General features: G+C 54.9%; 2 protein-coding genes across 8 annotated transcripts in view; one reads left to right on the forward strand and one right to left on the reverse strand.

The window, feature by feature from the left end:
* The window catches only part of PTGES3 (prostaglandin E synthase 3), a 134,735-nt gene that overhangs the window by 96,061 nt on the left and 13,003 nt on the right, over positions 1 to 25,671 (reverse strand). The gene's annotated exons all lie outside the window — the stretch shown is intronic.
* Positions 1 to 25,671, forward strand: part of LRP1 (LDL receptor related protein 1) — a 90,422-nt gene that overhangs the window by 10,239 nt on the left and 54,512 nt on the right. For all 7 annotated transcript variants that reach the window (XM_056514918.1, XM_056514920.1, XM_056514919.1 and 4 more), the window contains exons 2-7: positions 5,604 to 5,726; positions 10,482 to 10,619; positions 11,996 to 12,115; positions 13,512 to 13,640; positions 13,723 to 13,986; positions 25,087 to 25,249. In XM_056514918.1, the coding sequence (XP_056370893.1) occupies positions 5,604 to 5,726; positions 10,482 to 10,619; positions 11,996 to 12,115; positions 13,512 to 13,640; positions 13,723 to 13,986; positions 25,087 to 25,249 (937 nt within the window). The remainder of the gene's footprint in view (positions 1 to 5,603; positions 5,727 to 10,481; positions 10,620 to 11,995; positions 12,116 to 13,511; positions 13,641 to 13,722; positions 13,987 to 25,086; positions 25,250 to 25,671) is intronic.

Consider the following 25,671-nt stretch of genomic DNA (forward strand, 5'->3'; position numbering starts at 1 on the left):
TGCCCAGAGTGGGCTGGGATCTGGCTGTGACCCCAGAGGGGACACTGGGGTGGCATCTCCCAGTCCCTGGGGTACCAGGGGACCCAGTGGCTCCCAGGCCATGTCCCTTGCCATGGGGGGTGTCCAGGTGGGCAGCAGTGGGACAGTGTGTGGGACAGGACCAGTGGGATGTGCTGGTGGGATCTGGGGCTGGGTGAGCAGAGGGTGCTGACCCCATCCTGCCTGTCCCTCTGGGATGTGACAGGGGGTGACAGCCCTGCCTGTCCCCCTGGATGGCTCTGCCAGGTAATTCCCACCTGATCAGGGCTGGGAACATGAGAAACCAGGGATGGAAACCAGAGAAGCACCAGAATGGCAGAGTTTGGTTTTGATTGGATTTCTTGTTGTCTCCTTGGAAGTTCCAAAAAGAGTGAACTCTGTCTGGACATCCATGCAGAGCCTGTCCCAGGAATGGCACAGAGCTCTGACACAGCAGAACCAGACTTCCCTCCTCCAAAAAATCATTTATTTTGTTGTTTAAGGGAGGTGATCACCTCGTGATTCCAATGCCATGCAGGGAAAAGGGAAAAACCGTGTTTTAAAATCAATATTCAGCATCATCCCTGATCAGGGCTGGGAACATGAGAAACCAGGGATGGAAACCAGAGAAGCACCAGAATGCTGGGGCTGAGGTGATGACAGAGTTTGGTTTTGATTGGATTTCTTGTTGTCTCCTTGGGAGTTCCAAAAAGAGAGAAAATCAGAGTGAACCCTGTCCCAGGAATGGCACAGAGCTCTGACACAGCAGAACCAGACTTCCCTTCTCCAAAAAATCATTTATTTTGTTGTTAAAGGGAGGTGATCACCTCGTGATTCCAATGCCATGAAGGGAAAAAGGAAAAACCATATTTTAAAGTCAATATTTACTTAGCAATCCCCCTCCCCCAGCCCCACATACCTGTGGGAATGGCCACAGCCCCATCAGTGCTGGAATGGATCTGGTTTGAATCTTCCCTGTTCGGAGGGGGCCGGATGGAAGAATTGCAAAAATGCATTTGAACTGTTTTGGGATGGTGTGTTTAAATGCAAAACAAACAGCTGAGCTTTCCTTTCCCTTTCCCCCCTGGAAAAAATGTGCCTCAGACCTGAGGGTTTGGTATTTTAAATGTCTCTATTAGCCAGTTCAGCTTTTGGGAGGCGGAAAATTTGCTGGATTTGGGGTTTGAGGATCAGCCTGGAGCTCCAGGCTTTGGCCTTCCCTGTCCTGAGGCTGCTGGAAGTTCTGGAAACACAAAAAAAGGAACAAATCCTGTTTATTTTTTCTGTATTTTAAGTACAAAGGATGGATGATGTGGGGGAGAGCAGTGAGGCCTCGGGTGGCTGATGTGGTTTTGGTGGATTTTGGGTGTTGAATGTGGCTGAGTTTGTGCGGTGGGTGACCCAAAGGCTCCCAAATTCCAATCTGGGGGTTTGGCTCTGACTGGGAAAATTGGCCAGGATCCACAGGGGAGGAGGAAGAGGAGAAACACTGGGATGAAGATGAGCTGATGGAACAGCCAAAAAAACCCCAAATTACCCCAAACACACCCTGCCCTGTTTTGTGAGGTGGGGATGGAGAGCTGGAGGAGCACAGAGTGGGAATATTTCCCTCTGGGGTGGATTTGCTCCCTCCCTTTTTTGCTCTTTTCTCCCCCAGAACATCTGGTTTGTGAATCCCAGCCTGTATTTATGGCCAGCACCGTTTCCTGGCCTCCTCCCTGGGAGAGGAGGAGGAGGAGCTGAGGAGGAAGCAGGGCAGGAGCTCCTTCTTATTTTTGTGCTTTGCTTCCAGTCTCGCCAGGTTTTTATGTCACCCTCATCCCTGGACTGAAGGTCAGGCAATCTCCCCTGTTTTGGTGTCCATTTCTTATTTTAGGCAAAAAAAAAAAAAAATCAGATTTTTTTTCAGTGTTTGTGTTTTTTCCAACCCACCACCCTCCAACAAAGCTTCCAGCTGTCCATGGAATTCTGCTGTCCCTTCCCACCTGGGGAGATGCTGCTGGGATTTCTGTTCCCACCCTGTCCTGGAGAGCAATCCCCTTTCTTGCACCCAAATGGCTTTTTTGGGACATTTTATTTGGACCACTTTGATTTTGGATCTATTTTGGATTTAGGCCTTTTAATTTTTTGGGCCTTTTTGTTATTCCAGCCTTCAGGGGGAACCTTTTTTGGTACCTTTTTTTTTTTTTTTCCTTTTTAAATCCCATTTTTGGGAAGCCCTTTTTTTGGGGTAATGCTATTTTTTGAGGACCTCTTTTTTTTATTTCTTTTTGTGCACCCTTTTCTTATGTCTCCTTTTATCCCACCACTCCTCACACCCCTTTATTTTTTTTTCTTCTTACCACATTTCAACACCCTTTCCCCCAACCATTTTTTCAGCTTTTTGACCCTCCTTTGGATATTTTTTTCCCCTGCAGCTCCCCCTATTTTTTGGCTATTTTGACAAACTCATGCCGTGTTTTTAGCCTGGTTTTGTCCCCTTTGAGCTGTTTTTGAGCTGGGGTCTCTCCTCTGGCTGCCAAGGTCCCTGCAGCTGCCCCAGCCCTGCTCTGAGCTGCTCATTGTGCACGATGAAGGCGCCTTTATTCCCCATCCTGCAGCTCCATCGCTGCCTCTGCTGGGCCCAGGAGGGAACTCGGCTCAGTGCAATGAGCACAGACACCTCAAATTGTCCACCTGGTGCTGGGTCTCCGTGTCCTGGTGCCTCTCTTGCTGTTCTCCAGCCTCTCAGAGCATCCAGCATCTCCTGGGGGGTGACAGTGGGACCCCCCTGAGCCCTCCAGTGAGGACCCACCCCAAGGATCCCAAATCCCAGCTGGACCATCCCTGGCTGGGCAGGTAGAGCTGATTCCAGAGGAACTGGAACCTGCTGGGGATGAGTTGTGCAAGGGAGGGATGTGTGGGGTGATGGTGCTTTCCATCCTCTCCCTGCCCTGAGCTCTTCCCGTGGCTGGGGATGCTGAAGGGATGGGTCTGGGTGGTGCTGAGGAGCTCTGGGCTCTCTGGAAGGGCATCAGGGATCTCAGGACAGTGTGGGGCCGTGCTTGGAAGGGATCCCACTGTGGGAAACCAGGAGCTGGTTTTGCACTGGGGCACCAATCTCCAAGTTGGTTCTGGAGCAGGGATGCTCAAAGGAGTCATCACTGAGCACCAGCACTGCCAGCTCCAGCTCCAGCTCCAAGGCATTTGGAGGTTGGTGTCTCAGTGCAAAACAAGCTCCTGGTTTCCCATCCCATGGCCTGGCTGGGGATGGGTTCCCAGGGATTTGCCCTCCTGCAGCTCTGCCTGCTCTTTGGGAAGTGAAACCTGCTGGTTCCAGCAGTGCTGGAGGATGAGGAGGAGCAGGAAATCCAGGAGGGTGTCAGTTCTTTGCTGTGGTTTCCTAATGAATCCTGCCTTGGATGTGGCTGTGGCTGGAGATGGAGGGAAGAGGGGGTGGGAGAGCTGGAGCAGGAGGATCCTGTCCCTGAGCCTGTGGGAGGAAGGGACAGGCTGGGGAGGGCAAGGACAGGGAACAGGGATGCTCCATCCAGTTTAATCTGTACAGTCTCCTTCTTGGCTGTGCTGGGAGGGGCAGGGAAGGGAAGGGAAGGGAAGGGAAGGGAAGGGAAGGGAAGGGAAGGGAAGGGAAGGGAAGGGAAGGGACAGGGAAGGGAACGGGAAGGGCAAGGGAAGGAAGGGAAGGGAAGGGAAGGGAGCCCCGAAGGGAAGGGAAGGGAAGGGAAGGGAAGGGAAGGGAAGGGCAGGGAAGGGAAGGGAAGAGGGAAGGAAAGGAAGAGGGAAGGAAAGGAGGTGGGGAAGGGAGAGAGGGAAAGTAGGGAGGCAGGAAAGGAAGGAAGGAAAGCAGGGAACCAGGAAGGGAGCAGAGAAGGAGAGAGATCAGGAAAGGAAGGGAAGCAGTGAAGGAAGGGAAGCAGGGATGGAAGGGAACAGCCTGGCAGGGATGGAAGGGAAGCAGGGAAGAAGGGAAGCAGTGAAGGAAGTGAAGCAGGGAAGAAGGAAAGCAGGGATAGAAGGGAAGCAGGGAGGAAGGGAAGCAGACTGGCAGAGAAGAAGGGAACAGGCTGGCAGCAGGAGCTGCTCTTCCATCAGAGCAAACAGCAGCAGGCAAAGCCCTGTGCAGCTCCCAGGAGTAATCAGGGCTGAGACAGGGTGGGAGTTTCCTGGCACCCTTCAGCGATGGGGCTGGGGACAGACCACCCCCATCCTCTCCCCTCGCCGCCTCCCTGGCTGTGAGCAGCCCCCAGGCAGGAGGAGGATGCAGACACAGAGACCCCCCCGTTCCCGGGCTGAGCAGGAAGTGCAGGGGATCCTGGGAGCGGGAATTTGGCAGGAGAGCAGCCGTGCCACGAGATGGATGTTTTGGGAGTTGCGTGTGCGGCTGCCTTGGCTGGAGCAAGGGCTCGGGGCTGCGCTGGGTCTGCAAGAGCTCCGGACACCCCGGGGCTGGGCTGGGCAGTGACCCCCCGTGGCAGTGACCCCCACAATGGCAGTGACCCCCCTTAATGGCAGTGACCCCCCTTAATGGCAGTGACCCCCCTTAATGACAGTGACCCCCCCTTAATGACAGTGACCCCCCCTTAATGGCAGTGACCCCCCCCAATGGCTGTGACCCCCCCTTAATGGCAGTGACCCCCCCTTAATGGCAGTGACCCCCCAATGGCTGTGACCCCCCAATGGCAGTGACCCCCCCCCCCCAATGGCAGTGACCCCCCAATGGCTGTGACCCCCCCCTTAATGGCAGTGACCCCCCCAATGGCAGTGCCCCCCCCCCTTAATGGCAGTGACCCCCCCCCACAATGGCAGTGACCCCCCCAATGGTTGTGACCACCTCAATGGCAGCGACCCCCATTTCAGTGACTCCCCCCATTTAATTTCAGTGACCCCCCTCATTTCACTGACCCCTTCCATTTAACTGACCCCCCCATTTCAGTGACCCCATTTCACTGACCCCCCCATTTCAGCCTCTCCATTTTGGGGGGGTGCAGTGTCCCCTCCCATTTCAGTGACCCCCAAGGCATGGGTAGGATTCTCTTCCCAGCCTGAACTCTGGATTTTGGCTTTTCCTCTGCCCATTTTCCCTCCCCGTGTGAGGGATGTGGGGCCACCCTTCCCTGGGCTGGACATGGGATGGATGGATCCCCATCCTGCTTTTGTCCTCATGATTTAAAAAAACATTACTTTTTAATTTGTTCTCATTTGGGTTCTCTTGTTTTTTCCCCTGTTTTTCTCTTGCCTAGCACAGAAAACGAAGCGCCTCTGGCTCCCAGGAGCTAATTCATCCAAGTTAAATGATCTTTAAAATCTGTGAGCGCATCACAGTGCTCGACTCCTGTTTTCTCTCGGTGTAATTAATGCTCCAGCTTAAATTTCCTCCTTTCCTTAGGGGCAGGCTTGATGGATCCTGTGCCAGGCTCAAACTTCTGCCAAGCCATAGGAAAGAAATCATCCCCCCCTCAGAAAAAAAAGAAAACAAACCCAAACCAATCTCAGCCTTTAATTGAAATTTGATTTTTCTTTTGAAACAACTTGTCCTTGGGAAGAAACTGATGTTGTTTGTTATGGTTATTTATTTTCTCATGCAGCACCCAAGACTTGTAGCCCCAAACAGTTTGCATGCAAGGATCAGATCACGTGCATATCCAAGGGCTGGCGCTGTGACGGGGAGAAGGATTGTCCGGACGGCTCGGACGAGTCTCCCGAGATATGTACGTATGGTTTCCTCCCAAATCTCTTCTTCTGGGTCTGTTCCACGGCTCCATGGATGTTCCAGAGCAGCAACGTTCTACCTCAGCTGCCCTCGGGGTGGGGGTGTCCATTCTGTCCGTCCATCTGTCCATCTGTCCATCCATGAATCCTTCCATCCATGAATCCATGGATTCATCCATCCCTCCATCCATCCATCCATCCATCCATCCATCCATCCATCCATCCATCCATCATCCATCCATCATCCATCATCCATCCATCATCCATCCATCCATCCATCATCCATCCATCCATCATCCATCCATCCATCATCCATCCATCCATCCATCCATCCATCATCCATCCATCCATCCATCCATCCATCCATCATCCATGCATCATCCATCCATCCATCCATCCATCCATCATCCATCATCCATCCATCCATCCATCCATCATCCATCCATCCATCCATCCATCCATCCATCCATCATCCATCCATGAATCCATCCATCCATCCATCCATCCATCCATCCATCATCCATCCATCACCCATCCATCCATCCATCCATCCATCATCCATCCATCCATCATCCATCCATCCATCATCCATCCATGAATCCATCCATCCATGAATCCATGAATCCATGAATCCATCCATCCATCCATCCATCACCCATCCATCCATCCATCCATCATCCATCCATCCATCATCCATCCATCATCCATCATCCATCATCCATCATCCATCATCCATCCATCCATCCATCATCCATCCATCCATCCATCCATCCATCCATCCATCCATCATCCATCCATCATCCATCCATCCATCATCCATCATCCATCCATCCATCCATCCATCCATCATCCATCCATCCATCCATCCATCCATCCATCCATCATCCATCCATCCATCCATCATCCATCCATCCATCATCCATCCATCCATCCATCCATCCACCCATCCATGAATCCGTCCATTTTTCCAAACCAGCCTCCTGGAAATGAGGAATCTCTCATTTGTGTTTGTTTCCCAAATGTTCCAATTTGTGTTTGTCCCCAAAATGGACGTGCAGGAGGAGGGAGGAGTCAGCAGCAGTGTCACCCCATCCTCAGCCCATTCCTGGCTGTGGGGAGTGAGGGAAGGAGATCCCTGGGAGTCCCAGGGAGCAGCTGGAAAGGTGACACTGCTGTCCCAGATGTGTTCTGGGATTAGGATGCTGAGCTGGTGGAGCCACGTGGGCACAGCTCCAGGTGCTCCTGCCTCGTTTGGGGTGCTGAATCTCTCTGGGAGGAAACAGAGATTTGGGATTGGGTGAGGTGTGGGGATGGGAATGTGGGGGGTGTCTGCAGAGCTGGGGTGACACCAGGGGTGGTGGCTGTGCCAGTCCTGCTGTGCCAGGGCTGGAGCAAGGAGCCACCTGTGCCCATGTCCAGGATTCCAGACCCAGCAGAGTCTCCTGTCCCTGCCCAGCTCTCCCTCCCAGACTCCCACCTCACGCTGTGCTTGGCAGCACCGTCTCCTCCAGAGCAGCTTCTGCTTCTGCTCTAGGTTTGTTTATTCCTTGAGGCAAAATGATGCAAGGGCCCCTCCGTGGGAGGGATGGGGGGCTGGGATGGGCTGGCTGCCTCCAGTCAATCAGCAGCCCTGGAAAATTACAGCAGGATGGAAAAAAATCCCTCCTGATTGGCGTGTTCAGCATCCCTGCTGGGTCTGTGCGCAGGTGACCGCAGCACCCTTGGGTGCTCTTCCCTCTCCACCTCCTTCCTCTCCCTTCCTTGGGGCTGAGGAGCAGCCTCTGGTGCTGTGGGTGCCCCTCTGTGTGCAGTTCATGGATGCTGGAAGACTCTTGGGTTTGGTCCAAGCCCCCTGAGGGTTCATCCCTGCTGCCCCTGTGCTCCCAGGACAGGGAATTGGGAACCTCTGGGACACAGATCCAAGCCTGGCACCTCCTCCCCACCATGTGTGGGACTGAGTCTGTGTGTTTCCATTATCAGACCCCAAACTTTAGAATCCCTCAGTTTTTTGGGAGCATTTCCCTCCCCAGCTGATCTCTGGAGGGGCTTTACCTTCCTGCACCCCTAGAGCCTGGAAGGGAGTCAGGGTGATGCTGTGCCCCCCAGGACACAGAGATTGGGGTGCCAGGGCACATCTGGGGTGCAGGGGATGAGTGGAGCCTCCTGCCTGGGCTCATTCCTGACCTGCCAGCACTGGCCCTGCTATCTGCAGGTTGCCAGGCCAGCTTTTCTCACGCCACTCTGGGGCTTCCAGCAGCCTCTCATCCCTCTTATCTCTCTGGCAGGGGGAGAATGACTTTTATTGCTCTCATTTAATCTGTGTTTGAGCTCCTGCTGAGGCCCTGGTGCCCTTTGGTGCTGCAGTGTTTGCCTGGCACTGATGTTCTCCTGTCAGGCACGTGCCAGCTTTTCCTCCCTGGGGAATCCTTTGAAGTATTCCCTGGCTTTGCTCAGGTGTTCAGGCCATTCCCTTCCTGTCCCCAGTGCTGCTATTTGCTGTGAGTGGCTCACACATGATTCTAGCAGAGTTTTCCTGAGAGGAAAACACTTGGACAAGAGCCTCCATCCTGCTGGAAATCAAAGCTGAGGGGCTCTGAGAAGGAATTTGGTGATGCCTGTTCATTGACCAAAGGTACAGGAGGCCTGGGATGCCTCATCTTGCTGTGCTGGGTCTGCTCTTGGCACTGATGAGTTCAGAAGTGACCCAGAGGCAGCACCAGGACCCTCAGTGCTGTCACCTGTGTCCATCCTGATGGGACAAGTGGGGCCATCCCACCCCTGCTCCTCCAGCCTCTTCCCTCATCGTGTTCCTCCCATCTGGGCTGTTGCCAAATCAACTGCAGTTGCAATTCTTCCTTTTCTGCTATCTTTCTTTTTATTTTATTTTTTTTTTCCTGAGTGGTTTTTGGAGGTTAAACATTCCTATCTAATTCAGCTCCTTGGGGTGTACCACAAGCTTGTCACATGGAATAAATTGGCTCATTTATTAGCACCAGCACGGTCAAAAGCAAACAAAGTGGCTTGTGGATTAATCCTGCCCTGTTTGGGATAAGTGGTTTGATCCAGGCTCTTTGCAGGGAATAATGGGCACAGCAGAGCAGCTCTGACTGATGAATTGGGCTCTTCACTTCAGCCCCTCCATTCTCCTGGTCCATATATCGATGTTACTTAATTAACCCATAATTTGCAATTACAGGGGGCCCACCCTCTGCACAAAATGAATCTGTGCAGTGGCAGCCAGTGAGAAATTCTCCCAGGAATCATCTGCTGGGTGCTCTGGGGCTGGGAAAGAGGAGAAGCTCAAATCCCTGCTGGCTGTGACAGGGCCTGGAGGATCCCATCACCCAGTGCCCCCAGTCAGCTCACTGGGGGCGTACTGGGGTGTGTTTGAGACTCAGGAGAGCAATTTGGCATCTGGAGCTTATTAGATTCCTGTTTTTCAGGCAGAAATGGGGGTCAGTGCCCAGGATGGACAGAAGGAAGCTTTGGCTGGGATGGATTGAGGATCCTGCTCGGTGTGGGGCTGCTGGGGGGGTTGTCACAAACCCTGGGCTCTGTGGTCCATGTGCTTCCAGGGCTTTTATCTCCTTTTGTCCCCTCCTGGGAGCCCAGGGGTCACGGTGGGATCACACCCAGAGCTGTCTGAGCCGTGTGGGGTGAGGATGTACCAGCTCACAGAGCTCTGTGTGTGATGTAACACTCCTCTCCAAGGAGAGCTGCAGCTTATTTAGGGCAAACTCTGCTGCTGGAGTCTCTGCTGAAGGTGACTGGGCTAAAATGGGACTGTTCCTGGACACTTTGTGTGCTCTGCCCTTCTCTCTGCTCACTGGGGGGATCGCAGAGCTATTTCTGCCAGCCCTGCTGAGGGGAGGGAGAGGCATCAACAGCCCCTGGAAAATGGGATTTTAGTGTTTTGGCTGAGCAGAGATGTGTTGGTAGCTGCGTGTTCAGCCCTGAATTGTGGATTTGGGGCAGGGAGAGGAGGTTGCATGGAGGGGATCAGGATTTGCAGGGGCTGTACCAGGGCTCATTGTCACCCCTGCAGCCACCTCCAGCCTGGGGTAAAGCTGTGCTGGACTTTACAGGAGCTTTTCCTGGGGTTTCAGGCTGTTAGTGGATTTATGCTGTGTTTGTTATTTGTCTCCATGCCTTGCTTCTTTTCAGAGGAGCTTAAAAAATAAAGCCTGGCTCTCTTTGTAATTTTTCCAGTTAATAATGGAGATTAAGTCTCCTTGTGCTGGGCACAGAGGGGCCCCCATGTGCCACAGCCTCAGGACAAGGAGGGTGCTGGCACATGGTGGGGAGGTCCCTGTGCTGACCTGTTGGAAAGGATAAAACAGGAAAACCTTATAAATATGATTGCTTAGCAAAAGATTTTGAGAATATAGAATATAAGCGAGATTAAAATGAAAGCCATCTTTAAGATATCAAACCTTAGTTACTAAATAATTAGAAAATAACTGGATGGCCAGCTGAAAGTAATCCCCTCTTGATAGAATGGTCCAAAAGTCAGAGAAGACCCTGCTAGCTTGGCAGAAGAGGTCCAAAAAGTAGTTTTTAGTGTTTAAAGTATAACGTATTATGGCAATGTAATGATAAAGTATAACACACGATGGTAATGTAAGGATAAAGTGTAACATATTATGGCAATGTAATGATTCTTACAGGCTGTGTGTAAATGCTGCAGGATTTGTATCTTGTGTTGGACTGGCTGGTGGAAATGAGGGTCTGACACTGATCCCTGTGCCCTGCAGGCCCCCAGAGCAGAGTGTCCCGCTGCCAGCCCAACGAGCACAACTGCCTGGGCACGGAGCTGTGCGTGCCCATGAGCAAACTGTGCAACGGGCTGCACGACTGCCCCGACGGCTCCGACGAGGGTCCCCACTGCAGGGGTGAGTCTGGGGGCGCCAGGGGGGCTCCCCTGCACGTCAGTTCCCTGCTTTCTGCTGCTGAGTGTCAGCCCCACCACGCTCAGCTCAGCCCCAGAGATTATCCAGAGCTGCTTGGGGGTGAAATGCCCATCATTCCTGAGCCTGCAGCCGTGAAATAGCTGCGTTGTCTCCTGGGTTGAAAAGCTCCAGGCTTGGGGTTCTGGTCCAGATAAGAGATAGTACTGTGGTTTTTTCCTAATTTCCAGGAGCTTTGTCCCCCCTCCTGGCCTGTCCCCATGGCTAATCCTGCTGGAAAACTCCCTAAACCAGCGTGCTGCTGTGCAGATTAATGGCTCAGAAACGTGTGTCCTGGGCTGACCCTGCTCTCCAGAGCCTCTGTGCTCCCCAACCCTGCCCTGCCTGGGCTGAGGGGCTCCTGTCCTGCCCCCCTGAGACCCCTGACCCCAGAGGGCTCCCTGCTGGCACCCAGCTCCTCTCCACTGCCTGCATCCCATGGGAGCAGCTGTGCCTGGGCTGAGAATTAATATTTCAGTAAGGGCTGTCGTTACTTAAGTGGGATCTGATTTTTCACAGCCAGGCAGCAAAGTGAGCCAGCTGAGCTGTGTTGGGGCAGCTGCTCAGGGCTTTGGGCACCTGGTGCTCACAGGTTTGGGCACGCTGGGGCCTCCAGCCCTCGGTGGTGCCTGAGCTGGATGCTGAGTCCCCCCTGCCCGTGGCTGGTGCCGCCCCAGGGAGGCATTTCCTGCATTTCCTGGCAGCTGCTTGCAAGTCCCAGCCTGCCACTGCCCCAGGCTTGGGCAGGTGAGCTGTCACCTCCAGCTGTCACCTCCAGCTGTCACCCTGGGCTGTCACCCTGGGCTGTCACCCTGAGCTGTCACACTGAGCCATCACCCCAAACTGTCACCCCACTCCCTGTTCCCACTCAGGCTGCTGGAGCATTGCTCCCCCAGGGAGTTGGGGTCTCTCTGCTGCCCTTGCAGACATCCTGGGGGTGGCAATGCCAGTGGAGCCCCCGTGCTGCACCCCCACATTGTCCCCTGAGCACTCCAGGGCTGGACAGGAGGGGAGCTCTGGGCCCTCAGGATGCCCTGGGACTGCATCCCCTGCACAAGGGGTGCCAGCCCTGGAAGTGGCAGGGAGCCAGCAGCACTGGGGGTGGCAGGGGCTGCTCAGACCCCCCTCCCTGGAGCAGCTGTGTACCCCACAAATCCTCCCTCCCCCTGCTGAGGGGCTCAGTCCTTTTTTTTTGCTGAGGTGGGAGCTGTGTGAAGTCTCCCAGCAGATCCTGGTGGGGTGTCTGGTGGTCCTGCTCACCCAGCCCTTGGCTCTTGGTGTCCATCCTGGGTGACATCCTCTCTGTTCCATCATCCCCTCAGAACAACTGGCCAACTGCTCAGCTCTGGACTGCCAGCACCACTGTGCACCAACGCTGTCCGGCCCTGTCTGCTACTGCAACCACTCCTTCCAGCTGGCTGAGGACAGGAGGAGCTGCAGAGGTGGGGCTGGGCTGGGCAGAGCCCCCACTCCGTGCTGGGCACCCTGGGATGTGGCCAGTGCCACTGTCCCACAGCAGGGCTGGGGGTGGGGTGGGATGGGGTGGGATCAGTGGGATCAATGGGATGGGATCGATGGGATGGGATCAGTGGGATCAGAGCAATCGTATGGGATGGGATGGGATGGGATCAATGGGATCAATGGGATGGGATCCACAGGATGGGATGAGATCAATGGGATGGGATCCACAGGATGGGATCGATGGGATCAGTGGGATCAATGGGATCAATGGGATGGGATCAGTGGGATCAATGGGATGGGATGAATGGGATCAATGAGATGGGAGGGATCAATGGGATGAGATGGGATCAGTGGGATGGAATAATGGGATAGGATCAATGGGATAATGGGATGGGATAGTGGGATGGGATCAATGGGATGGGATGAGATGAATGGGATCAATGGGTTGGGATCAATGGGATGAGATGGGATCAGTGGGATGGGATCAATGGGATGGGATAATGGGATAGGATCAATGGGATCAATGGGATGGGATCAGTGGGATGGGATGAATGGGATCAGTGGGATAGGATCAGTGGGATGAGATAATTGGATAGGATCAATGGGATCAGTGGGATCAATGGGATCAGTGGGATGAGATGAGATGGATGGGATCAGTGGGATGGGATCAATGGGATGGAATGGGATAATGGGATAATAGGATAATGGGATAATGGGATGAGGTGGGACTCCCTCCACTGTGGATGTGGCTCCCAAAAGCCTGAGTGAGGAATGCTGGGAATAAGGAAAAGCTTTATATTTGTATTTGTATTTGTATGGAGTCAGGGCTGGCACATACTCCTGGTGTCCCTGCCTCAGAGAGGATGGGAAAAATAGGAGAGGGTCTCAGCAAGGATTGATGGCACTGGTGTGGTGGAAGCAAATCTGGAAGTGAGAGACTGTGATGGCTCCATCCCATTCATGTGGTGGAGGGGACCATTCCCTGCTCTGGGGATGCATCACTTTCATCTGCCAGGAGAAAGAGCAGCAGAGCCAGGGGCAGAGCCAGGGGCTGGGAGCTGGAGATTGGAGGGATTTGGGGTGGGAATGGAGGTGCAGGGCTGGGGGAGGCTCAGTGGCCAGGCAGGGAGCAGGAGCTTGGAAGGTGATTCCTTGGGAGGGAATGAGGGTCCCTTCAGTTCCTCTGGAGGCTGATGTGAGGGTCCCTTGGATTTTTTGGCAGGCTGGTGTGAGGGTCCCTTTGTCTCAGGGATCATCCCCTCCTCACCAGCTCTACCTTGGAGAAACTGGGGAGCTTCATTCCTTCCTCAGGCAGCAAAGGAGATGTTTTGTTTTTTTTTCTGGTCCCAACCTTGTGTTTTTCCCTGTTTTTCCCAGACTTTGATGAATGCACTGTGTATGGGACCTGCAGCCAGACATGCAGCAACACTGAGGGCTCCTACACGTGCAGCTGTGTCGAGGGGTATCTCCTGCAGCCAGACAACAGATCCTGCAAAGCCAAGAACGGTGAGAGCCTCGAGGGGCAGCCCTGCACACTGACCTGCCCTGGGCTCACAGATTGACCCCCCTGTCCCCTCCTTGCCCCCAGAGCCCGTGGATCGCCCTCCTGTGCTGCTCATTGCCAACTCCCAGAACATCCTGGCCACCTACCTGAGCGGGACCCCCGTGCCCAACATCACCCCCACCAGCGCCAAGCAGACCACGGCCATGGACTTCAACTACGTGGAGGACACGGTGTGCTGGGTCCACGTGGGGGACAGTGCCTCCCAGACCATCCTCAAGTGTGCCAGGATCCCCAACCTGAAGGGATTTGTGGAGGAACGCTCCATCAACATCTCCCTGAGCCTGCACCGTGAGTGCCCCGTCCCCGGGACCCCCCTGTGCTCCCCCATCCCAGCCTGTGGGGGTGGGATTGGGAAGGAGGCAGCTTCCCACAGGTCATCCCCTTCCATTTTGTTGTTATTTCTATCAGGTTTTGTTCTTTTTGGGTGTGCAGATATGAGGGAGGAGTGGAGCTGCTCCTGTGCAGCAGGTTTTGGGATGGCAGTTCTTGCTTCCTTTGGTCCCACCCTAAAAAAACGATCAAGTCCCACCCCAAAAAGTGACCAAGAGCAAACTGCCAGCACAAAGGTGGCTCTGTGGGTGCCACTGAGTCACACTGTGAGTGGCTGGCAGTTTCCTTCTGCTGGTGGCCCTGTGGCCAGCACTGTTTGGGCTTGCTGGTCCCAGCTCTGCAGTCAGGACAGGAGGGAGAGTTACTGGTTGGGATTTTGGTGCTGAGTACAAGGTGGGGGGTTTCCTGTGGGTTTCCAGAACCTTCCCTGCCTGTGCAGAGCAATGGGGATGGTGGGGTCCCCCCATGGGGAAAGCAAGTGGGTGTCTCAGCTGGAAAACTGGGATTTGGGACGATTCCTGTCACTGGTTTTATCCTTTGAGCTGGATACTGGGGGATCTGGGGTTTGCAGTGGGTCATCCCCCATTGCCTCCTGAAACTGGGGAGGCTTCCAGGGGGGCCTGAAGCTCATTGCAATGGCTCATCCAGCAAATTGAACTGGTGTGAATGGATCTCTGCAGAGGAGGGAAGTCCTGGGTGGATCTTGGAGCCCAGAACGATTCTCTGTGGGGTGTGAGCTGGGGTCCTGGGGGTCCTGGGGGTCCTGGGGGTCCCAGGGTCTGTGTGGCTGGGCTGGGCAGGCTGTGGATTGCTCAGGGTGTGTGTGCACAGTTAATTTAAGCTCTCCCTGTGTATTTTTAGGGCAGGGTGTATTTTTAGGGAGGGGCCTCACCCTTTGCTCTCACAGGCGATAGTGTGGAGCTGGGCAGCACAGGGCTCGGTTTCCTGCTCCCCTCTCCCAGGATTTAGGGGGATCTGTGGGATTCTGGGGGTCTCTGAAGGCTCCCTCAGAGTTCATCAGCACAGAGGAAGTGGAGGAGTGAATTCCCCCAGCTCTGAGCCGGGTGCTGGGGGTCAGGATGGAGAGATAATGTCACTCTCCAGCAGGACACTGGTGATACCCACCAATCCAATTAGTGCTTTCCCTCTTTATTTGCTTCTTTATGGCATTATCTGCTCCCAGCAGGAGTGGGGCCTCCCTGGGGCTTGAGCTGGCATCTGCTGGGGGGAGATTGATGCTGAGGGGCTGCAGAGCAGCAGCTCCAGCTGCCAGGGGAGCCCTGGGATGCTCGGTGCCACAGCCTGGCTCCCTGTCCTGTCCTCTCCTGCAGAGATTACTGCCACTTGTGCCGTGGGAGATGTGTTAAATGAAGGCTGTTAACAGCCCCTGGCACGACCTGCTGTCCTCAGAGCTTTGCTGTTGCCCTGCTCTTTACACTCCCAGAGCTTTTTGCTCTCTGCAGGCTCTGGAGCTGCAGCGCTTCCCCCTGGGCTCCCACCTCGCTGCCCGTGGATATTTGTCACAGGCACTGATTTTCTCAGTTGATTTGAGCTGGCTGGTTCCCTACCCCCAGGTCATTTTCTGGGGACTCACTAAAAAAAAAAAAAAATCAGAGGCTGGTGAAGAAGCCTTCAGTCCATTTCTCTTACAAAAATCCCTGCTCTGTGTTGGAATTGGATCATTCTCTGCCATCAGAGTGGCTGGGGGGCTCTGGGCAGCTCAGGGTGGGCATGATGCCAATGGCCAGGACAGGGGGGGTGATGTGGGCAGGGGTCCAGCCTGTCCCCATCCCCACAGGACCTTGGAAGTGGCAGCAGCTCGCTGTCCCATCCCGTGATGAGGATGAGGCACGGGAAGGGCTCGTCCTTCCTGCCAGCTCTGAATTGTAACAAGGGCAGCCTGTCTCATCCTTCCTCCCATCCTGCTGCCCCTCTCCTCCTCTCCCTGTGACAATCCCTCAGTGTTCCTGCCCGGGAGGATCCTGGCAGCCATCGTGCTCCATCAAGGACAGAGGCACGTGCCTGTGCTGGGGCTGCTCCCAGCCCTTGCAGCATCAGGGTGGCACTGGGGGGTCACTGCCAGCCCTGTCACCCTGCAGTGGGGCAGGGGACAGCTGGGGACAGGGACAGGGCTGTCACAGCTCCCCCCAGGCCCTCTGTGCTCCGTGGCAGATCCTTGACCTCCGGGGACTTGGTGATCCCGTGGGTTTTCTCAAGCAGATTCCAGGCTCCACGTGTTTCCCCCAGACAATGTCCTTGTTTGTTTGGAGTTGGGCTTCCAAGGAATGCCAGAGCCAAACAGAGCACTAAAAAATAATAATTAAAATCTGTTGCTGGGCTCTTGTGCTGCTGTTTCCCGTGTCCTGGCTGGAGTGCTCTGCTCCCCCAGCTCCCCCAGCTCTCCAAGCTTATCCTGCTGGCCTTGTCCCCTCATCCTGGGGTCCCCCAGCTCTCCAAGTTTATCCTACTGGCCTTGTCCCCTCATCCTGGGGTCCCCCAGCTCCCTAGGTTTATCCTTCTGGCCTTGTCCCCTCATCCTGGGGTCCCCCAGCTCTCCAGGTTTATCCTGCTGGCCTTGTCCCCCCCATCCAGGGATCACATCCTTGAGCAATCCTCAGCCAGGGAAGCAGCTGTGCTGGGGGATTTGTGCCTCCTTCTATTGGATTCGTGGCACCAGGAGGTGGGAGCAGCTCCCTAGAGCGTGCAGAGGGGTCAGGGCCATCCTTTGGAGCCACCAGGAGTGTGCAGGTGACCTCAGGGGGTGCTGGCAGCAGCGTTGAGTCCCCGTGTCCGGTGCCGCGATCGGGTGACACTCGGGAGGCCTTTGCTGGGGCTCTGGAAAAATACTGGGGAGCACGTGGCAGGAGCCAGCTCTGGGCTGCTCTGTGGCTCCTGGGGTGACTCCTCTGCCTTTCCTTCCCCTTCCCCTCTCCTCCCTTTCTCACGCTCCCTCACTTTCCTTTTCCTCTTTTTTGTGGTTTTTTGCGTGGTCAGAACCAGGAGCTTGGTCATGCCAGGGAATCAGTTATTGTGCTGGCAGGTGTCTGGGGCTGGTGCTGCTGCATCCCAGTTCAGCCCTGCTGCATCCCAGTTCAGCCCTGCTGCATCCCAGTTCAGCCCTGCTGCATCCCAGTTCAGCCCTGCTCCATCCCAGTCCAGTCCCACCCTGCTCCATCCCAGTTCAGCACTTCTCCATCCCAGTCCAGCACTGCTCTCCCAGTCCCATTGCTTCTTTCCCAGTCCCAGCACTGCTCCTTCCCAGTCCAGCCCTGCTCCATCCCAGTCCCATCATTTCTTTCCCAGTCCCAACATTGTTTTCCCAGTCCAGCACTGCTCTCCCAGTCCATCACTGTTTTCCCAGTCCCAGCCCTGCTCAATACCAGTCCCAGCACTGTTTTTCCAGTCCAGCACTGCTCTCCCAGTCCCAGCAGTCAGGAATTCTGCAGCTCAGCAGGATCCATGTGAGGCAGCTGGGAAAGAGCTGCAGAGGTGCTGTGATTTATTATTTCTAAGTTTAAAGTTTGTTGTTTTCCTTTCTAAAACAAGCCCCCAGGAAGGGCTTTGAAATATCAGGACATTTGATGCTGAGTGCATTATAAACCCTGAGCCACCATTATAAATCTGGCCACCATTAAAACACCTTCCTGGGCAGCATCCATCCCCTGCTGCCTGCAGACAGGGTGTTCTCATTGCCTGCATTTCAGCTGCCACTGGGAATGTCCCAGTGCCAGCGGGCAGGGGAGCTGTGGGTGCTGGGGCAGATTGATTTCAGGGCAGTGCTGCTCTGCAGAGGAATCCAAGTACATTTCTTCCCCCACTTTGCATGGAAAGCTATTTTTCTTCCTTGCTGCCTCATCCTGGCCAAGAAAGAGGCTCCGACGTGAACTCACTTGGCAGGAGAGGGGGATGATTGGTAACTTCATCTCGTGGTTCCTTTCTGTTGGGTTTTTTTTTGGTTGGTTTTTCTTTTTTTAACTGTTTGTGGCTGTTGCAGAGACGAAGGAAAGTGGGAGCAGGGGGAGAGCAGGGGGATAAATGGGAATGGGGGGAGCAGGGAATGGGGAAAACAGGGAATAAGGGGAGCAGGGTATGGGGAGAGCAGTGAATAGAGGGAGCAGGGGATAAATGGGAGCAGAGGATAAATGGGAGCAGGGGATGGGGGGGGATCAGAATGAGGGGAGTAGGGAATGGGGATAACAGGGAATAAGGGGAGCAGGGAATGAGAAGAACAGGGAATGGGGAAAACAGGGAATGGGGAGAGCAGTGAACAGGGGGAGCAGGGAATAAATGGGAGCAGAGGATAAATGGGACCAGGGTATAAATGGGAGCAGGACATGGAGGGGAGAAGGGAATGGGGGAGCAGGGAATGGAAAGAACAGGGAATGAGGGGAGCAGGGGATGGAGGGAACAGGGGATGGAGGGAGCAGGAACTGGGGGCCATGTCTGGAGCTGTGCACTCACACCAGCTCATTCACCAACATCATGATGGTGATTTTAGTCAGTCTGTTCACCAAGATCTGACACTCACACCCTGCTGTGGCTCTGCCAGCACCTCTGACTCCCCTTACCTGGTGTTTCCCCTCACAGGGAACAGAAATAAATCCCCCAGGGGGATTGAGACCTGCCCCCTCCCCAAGGCAGGGGTGAGCTGTGAGCTGCATTCCCACATTGCTGGAGACAAACAAAAGGGTGACACGAATGTCCTGAGTCATCAGGATGCTCGTGCCAGGGATGGGTTTGATTTCAGATGGGCTGCAGTGTGTCTGTCCCAGCACACATCTGTGTGTCCATCCCACCCTGCCTCACTGCAGGAGCCCCTTGGGACCCTTCCTGGCCCCATTTCTGCTTTCTCACCCCCAGATCACCCCCGTGATCCCCGGGTTCCTGTCGAGCCTGTGTCTCTCTCCTCTCACCCAGAAGGAAGCCAAGTGGCCTCTGTGGAATATTTGTGCCCATGGAACGGTCTCATTAAGGCAGAGTAATTAGCAGTCCCTTGGCTGCCCTCCACAGCAGCCTGCAGCTCGTTCCATCCCTGTTCCTGCTCTTCCCACCTCCGGTGCCTCAGCCAGGCTCTGCAGGGACGCTGCGGGGTTGAGCCAGGACAAGGGGAGGAGCGAAAATTTGGGGTGTCCCCACCCTGGGGGGCTGGGGATGGTGGCAGTGAGGGGCTGGGGATGGTGCCAGTGATCCCTTGGACACAGTTCCCTTTCAGATGCAGCCATGGTGCTGCACTGGGGCAGAACATGGGCTGGAGAGGAGGCAAATTTGGGGTGTCCCCACCCTGGGGAACTGGGGATGGTGCCAGTGATGCCTTGGCTGTGATTCCCTTCCGTGCAGGGATGCTGCAATGGGGAGGCACAGAGAGCACATGGACTGTGGCTCAGGGCTCCCTGGAGCTCCAGCAGCTGTCCCCAGGCTGGGATGTCCCTCTGGTGCCGTGTCACCCCCGAGGAACGTTTGCCCTGTGTGCTCAGAGCCCCAGGGATCCACCCCAGCTCCGAGGCAGACGTGCTGGCCCAGGGCCACCAGCTTCCACCCAGCGGTTCCTCCTCTCACTGAAACATCTCAGCAGAGAAGGGGGGGGTGAATTTATTTATTTTTGAGCCTGGTTTGCTGAGGGAACGAGGCTGACGTGACCGTGGTGGTGGCTGTCCCCTCTGCCCTGCTGGGGCACAAGGACTTGGCTGTTCCTGGCTCTGCTGGACCCTCAGGGTGTCTGTCCAGCTGTCCAGGCGCCCTTCAGGGCAGGAGTTTGTCTTTGTGTTGTCCTGTTAACACATTTCTAATTAAAGAAAATTGTCCCCAGCAGCAGTGTTTATCCACCGCCACAGAGACGGGCTTGTTCTCCCGGGGAGAGAGCCTGTCTGTGGAGGGGGAAGAGAGAAATTCCTCCAGATTATGGCATTATGTAAATGTATCAAACAGATTATTCCCTATAAAAAGGAAAAGTAGGAAACCCATGGATTTGAGCAGCCCTGGGGAGCACATTCCTGTCGAGCCTCCGCTGCTGCGTTGCTGAGCCGGAACATTTGGTCACTTTTCTGAGTTTTTTTTTTTTTTTTTTGTGCTGAGGCTGCTGCCAGCAGCTCTGGGTGCCCAGGGGGCTCCTGGGGTGGCCACCCACCTGCCTGGGTGTCTCACTGGGTGGCAAGTTGGCCACAAGCCCTGCCTGCCCCCCCTGCAGCAGGAGATGCAGTGTCTGGGATGTCTCCATGTGGTGTGGATGGGCAGCTCTGATGTTGTCCCAGAGCCTCCTGAGGTTTGGTCAGGGCTGGTTCACACCCTGTGGAAGCAAAAACTGGCTCTAGATTGTTGCCATAGATGTGTGTTTATTGGACTTCAGTATTCTTTATTTTTTCTTTTTTATTCTTTATTTTTTCTTTTTTATTCTTTATTTTTTTTTATTCTTTATTTTTTCTTTATTATTCTTTATTCTTTCTTTATTATTCTTTATTTTTTCTTTTTTATTCTTTATTTAAAGCCAGGTGCTGGCAGCAGAGATCACTCCATCCCTGCTCTCTGTCCCACATGCTGGGGCAAGGGGGAGATGGCACTGGGTACCATGGGCTGGACTCAGTGATCTTGAAGGTCTCTTCCAACCCAAAATTCTGTGAATTCTGTGAAATCCTCACCAGAATGGGAAGGAGGATTTGCTGTTGGAGTTCTGGCTGCTTCAAGCAGATCTGGGTTCTCTCCTGTCCTGCTCTCCTGGGACTGTTCCCTTAAGGGGTAACTGGGAAATGGAATTTCTCCCAGAGCCATGGAATTATTAAAGTTGGAAAAACCCTCTGAGACCCTCGAGTCCAGCCAGGTCATTGCTGGAACATGTCCCCAGGTGCCACATCCACAAGTTCCAGGAGGAATTTCTCCATGGAAAGGGTGGTCAGGTGGAGGTGTCTGCACCACTCAGAGCTCTGGTGGTCACAGGACGGTCCTGGAGGGTTTTTCCAACCTCAGGGATTCTGGAATTTGGGGATTTTTTGGCTGTGTTGAACCTGTGTTGAAGGGTTTCTCCTTTTCCTCACCCAGCTGTGGCTGAGTCCCCCCTGCAGCTGCCTGGGGCCTGTCGAAATCCCTGCTTTAATCCCAGACAAGATTGTGTGTTTCCTTCCTCCTCCTGTCAGGCCACAATTGATGTGTTTGCAGACTGCACAGCCACTGATTCATGCAGAGCAAAGTTATGTGCTGGCTCAGCAAAGCTCCTTCCCCAAAAAAAAAACAACAACCAAAAACCCCACACAGCCCTGCAGTGCTGGGAGTGGGGCTGATGGGGTGGCACAGGTTAAAGGAGGGAATGTGGGGTCCAAGGAGTTCCTGGAGTGGGACTGTCCCTCCTGGAGCTCTGGGGTGCTGGCAGAAGGAGGATGTGGCCATGGAGATGGGCTGGGGATGTTCACCTGGAGCTGAGAAACCTCCAGGAAGAGCTCAGAGCTTCTTCCCGTGCCTGAAGATGCTCCAGGAGAGCTGGAGAGGGACTTGGGATGGGGAACTGGAGTGGCAGGCACAGGGAATGGCTTCCCACTGCCACAGCAGGGTTAGGTGGGATTTTGGGGAGAAATTGAGCATGGGGAGACCCTGGAATGGATTTCCCAGAGCAGCTGTGGCTGCCCCATCCCTGGAAGTGTCCAAGGCCAGGTTGGATGGGACTTGGAGCAGCCTGGGATAGTGGAAGGTGTCCCTGCCCATGGCAGAGATGATCTGTAAGATCCCTTCTGACCCAAACCATTATGGGATGTGAGAAGGGAAAATCCAAGCACACAGGATTTCGTGGCAGGAGCACTGGGGCTGGTGTGAAACCAGGAAACATCTGTGGGGTGGGTTTGGGGTTTGCTGAAGTTGCCAACTTTGATGAGGTTGAGCAACTTTGATGAAGTTCTGGGTGCTCCCTCGTCCTCCATCCTCCCCCTGAGCGGGGCTGCTGGCCTGGACCCTGTCCCTGGGAGGTTTTTTTTTGGCTGCCTCTCCCAGGAAGAGCCTTGGAAAGCCGACATTCCCCTCTCTCTGCCCCTTTCCAAACGCTCTCAGATAAATAAATCTTGGGAAATGAGCTCGGCGTGTCGCAATCGAGGTTGAGCAAGGAGGAGGAATCGATTCCAGGGTGGGGAATTGCACCCGTGGGGGGCTGCAGGAGGGAGGGGGGTGGTCTCTGCCCCTTGGAAATCTTCTCTGAGCCTTCCAGGGATGGGTTTATCCCTGCTGGTCCCCTCAGAGGGGTCCAAATTGTGTTTTTGTGGCTGTGGCAGCATCCCCTGGGCTGCTCTGTGAGACTCTGTGCCCCCCACTCCACCCTCTCCAAAGATTGGGAAGGAAGGGGATTAATTCTGCAGGGGTTAAAAATAGACATTTTCTAAATTAGCTTCCACCAAAAGTTCAAGAGGAAATAAATCCAGGTTTAGCTGAGGCTACAAGAAAGAGCTGAAAATAATAATAATAATAATGATGATGATGATGAAAATAACAATGATAATGATAATAATAAAAACATAAAAAGTGATTCCTGCAAAGAAGAAGAAGGGGAGGATGGTGAGCAGAGAGAGAAGGAGCAAAGCTGGAAAACAAAAGCCTTTGAGGAGGGTAATGCTTTCCAGCTGCAAAAATAGAGAGGAGCAAGTTCTTGCATCACCCCCAGCCCTGCTCAGAGCTGGGTCCATCCAGAGACCCCCGGGTGGGGCAGGACCCTCTGCTCCCCTGGGAGGGGCAGGATGGGTGTGAGGGTGGAATTCTGTGCCTTGTTTTGGCTTGGTTTTGTTTTCCCTTTGGGTTCCTCTGTGAGTGCTGGGCTGGCTCAGGGAGGGAAAGGGGCTTTGCTGATGGGACAGAGATGGTTTTGGGTTCTCAGGGAGGAGAATCTGGGGGTCTGCAGCCCTGGGTGGGGGGCCCCAGATTCTCCTCCTTGAGAATCCGCCCCTGCTTGGATCCCTCCCCAGGTCCTGTGACTCTGACTCAGCCACGCAGGCGCCAGCCAAGACCTGCTTTTTTTGGGGAATTCTTGCACATCCCTTTTGCAGGGCCCTGCCACCCCCTCCCCACGTCACAGGGGGGGTTTGGGGGAGCAGGGGAGGGCGGTGGGTGCTGCTTGTGACAGCAGGACTCCATCTCAGGGGCAGAACGTGGCCCTTGGCACCCCAGTGCACATTTTTCAGTGTTTTTTGCTCATCACAACCCCCTGTTTGTGATGGGGTGGGGGGTCCTGGCTGGAGCAGGAGCTCAGTGCCAGCCCCAGGGCTCTGCTCTGGCCTCAGTTTGGGGTTTGATGCTCATTCCTTGGCTCGGGCTGTTTCCACTTGTTTTTACCAGCTGCCTCACCCTTCCTGAGGGGGGTCACTGTCGGCATCACCTCCCTGCTGTGTCCCCATCCCCGTCCCCAGGGCCACCAAGGGCTGAGTGAGCTGTTCTGGCTAACTCAGGGATGGGGGTTGTGGGTTTGTGCACCCCAAATTCTCTGAGTGCTCATCCCCCCAGCCCTGCAGCGTGGATGGACTCTGAGGCAGCAGGGTGGGTGGGGGCATTGCAAAACCTCCTGGCTTGATTCATGTTTTCCCTGCCGAGCTCCTGCCTTGGTTAATAATTCAGTGGTGTCTGGCCCTGCTCCACTGGGGCTGTCTGGGTCTCACTGACCTTGGGGTGCTGGGGATGGGGGGGCTGCTGTGCCCCATCCCTGCTCCTCTGGGTCTCACTGACCACAGGGTGCTCATGTTGAGAGGCTGCTGTGCCCCATCCCTTCTCCAGAACTGTCCAGGTCCTGCTGGCTTTGGGGTGCTGGGGATGGGGAGCTGCTGTGCCCCATCCCTGCTTCTCCAGAACTGTTTGAGTCCTGCTGGCCTTGGGATCCTGGGGATGGGGGGGCTGCTCTGCTCTATCCCCATTCCTCCAGAGCTGTCCAGGCCCCTCTGACCTCAGAGTGTTTAGGGCTGTGGGGCTGCTGTGCCCCATCCCTGCTCCTCCCTCCAGGACTCTCATAGTCCCCCTGACCTCTGGGTCCTTCTGACTGCTCTGCCCCTGTTCTGTCAGTGCTGCAGCATTGTGGGGTCTTGGGGGGCACTAACCCAAATAACAGCCCTCCAAAGCACTTTGGGTGTCTGGGAGCTGCAGCCCCCCAGCCTGGCCCCTGGCCTGGGGGTGCAGGAGGGGCTGAGCACTGCCCTGGGGGCGAGGCAGGAATTCAGCCCATTGGCTTGATCCGATTTAACAGCTTCCACTGCTTTAATTCAGCACTCACACTCTGTGCCAGGTGCTGCCTCTCACCTGCTCCAGGCCCCAGGGTGTCCCTGCAGCCCTGGATTAGCTCTGCTCCCACCTTGCCCAGCAGGATCTGCCCCCATTGCCACGTGTCCCGTCCAGGTGCTGCTGCTGGAGCCCCTTCCCCTCCCTGCTGCCCCCTCCCTTCTCCAGCAGCCGCCTTGCAGAGCTTCCCCTGCTCTGCTGGTGTTCCTGTGGGGTGTATTCCCATTGTTCCTGTGGGGTGTATTCCCATTGTTCCTGTGGGGTGAATCCCCAGTGTTTCTGTGGAATGAATTCCCAGTGTTTCTGTGGAATGAATTCCCAGTGTTTGTGCAGGATGAATTCCCAATGTTTCTGGAGGGTGAATCCCCAGTGTTTGTGCCGAGTGAATTCCCAGTGTTCCTGTGGGTTGAATTTCCAGTATTTCTATGGAATGAATTCCCAGTGTTCCTGTGGGATGTATTCCCAGTGTTTGTGCAGAGTGAATTCCCAGTGCTCACACCAGATGCTCTCCTGGTTGTGTGTGGTGTCTCTGGCTTGTCTGGGGGCAGCAGGTCCCATCTCCCTGGGGAGCAGAGAGTTGCCATGGGTGCTGTGGATACCCTGTGGGTGCCCTGTGGGTGCTGTGAGTGCCCTGTGGGTGCCCTGTGGGTGCCCTGTGAGTGCCCTGTGGATGCTGTGGCTCCCCGTGAGGTGACCAGGGCAGATCCCTGGGATGGGTGCAGGTCTCAGTTCATGGCTCCCATGGTCTCATTTCTCAGCTGTGTTGGTGTTTGTGATCCTGGGGGGCTCCTGCCTCTGTCCCTCCCTGCCTCACCCCCTCCCTCCCTCTCCCAGATGTGGAGCAGATGGCCATTGACTGGCTCACGGGCAACTTCTACTTCGTGGATGACATTGATGACAGAATCTTCGTGTGCAACAAGAACGGGGACACCTGTGTCACACTGCTGGACCTGGAGCTGTACAATCCCAAGGGAATTGCACTGGACCCAGCCATGGGGTGAGTCCTGGGAATCCACTGCCCTTGGGGACATTGTCCCTCTGGGCTGGGGGGTTTCCTGGAGCTGTCTGAGCCCTCTCTGCAGGGACACTTCCCACCCAGTCCTGCAGCACACACCTGGCCCAGCTGGTGTCACACAAAAGCTGCAGCTTTTGGGAGCTGAGGTGGCTCTGTGCACAAGCAGAGCAGCTCCCTTGTGTGCAGCCACTGCCTCCTGCACAGCCCTGAGGATGGGGATGCCAGGCTGCTGAATCACAGGAGCAGCTCAGGGCACTCGTGGCAGCTGCCAGGCCCCACAGTGTGCAGAGCAAGGAACCACTAAAGAGGAAAATTCCCCCTCACCAGCTGCTTTCCTGATGGGCACTTCCCTCCTGGCTGGGATGGAAAAAGCTGGTGTTACTGAGCAGAAAATTGGGAGTATT

Source organism: Oenanthe melanoleuca, linkage group LGE22 (assembly GCF_029582105.1).
Source record: "Oenanthe melanoleuca isolate GR-GAL-2019-014 linkage group LGE22, OMel1.0, whole genome shotgun sequence".
In the NCBI taxonomy this organism is placed as follows: domain Eukaryota; kingdom Metazoa; phylum Chordata; class Aves; order Passeriformes; family Muscicapidae; genus Oenanthe; species Oenanthe melanoleuca.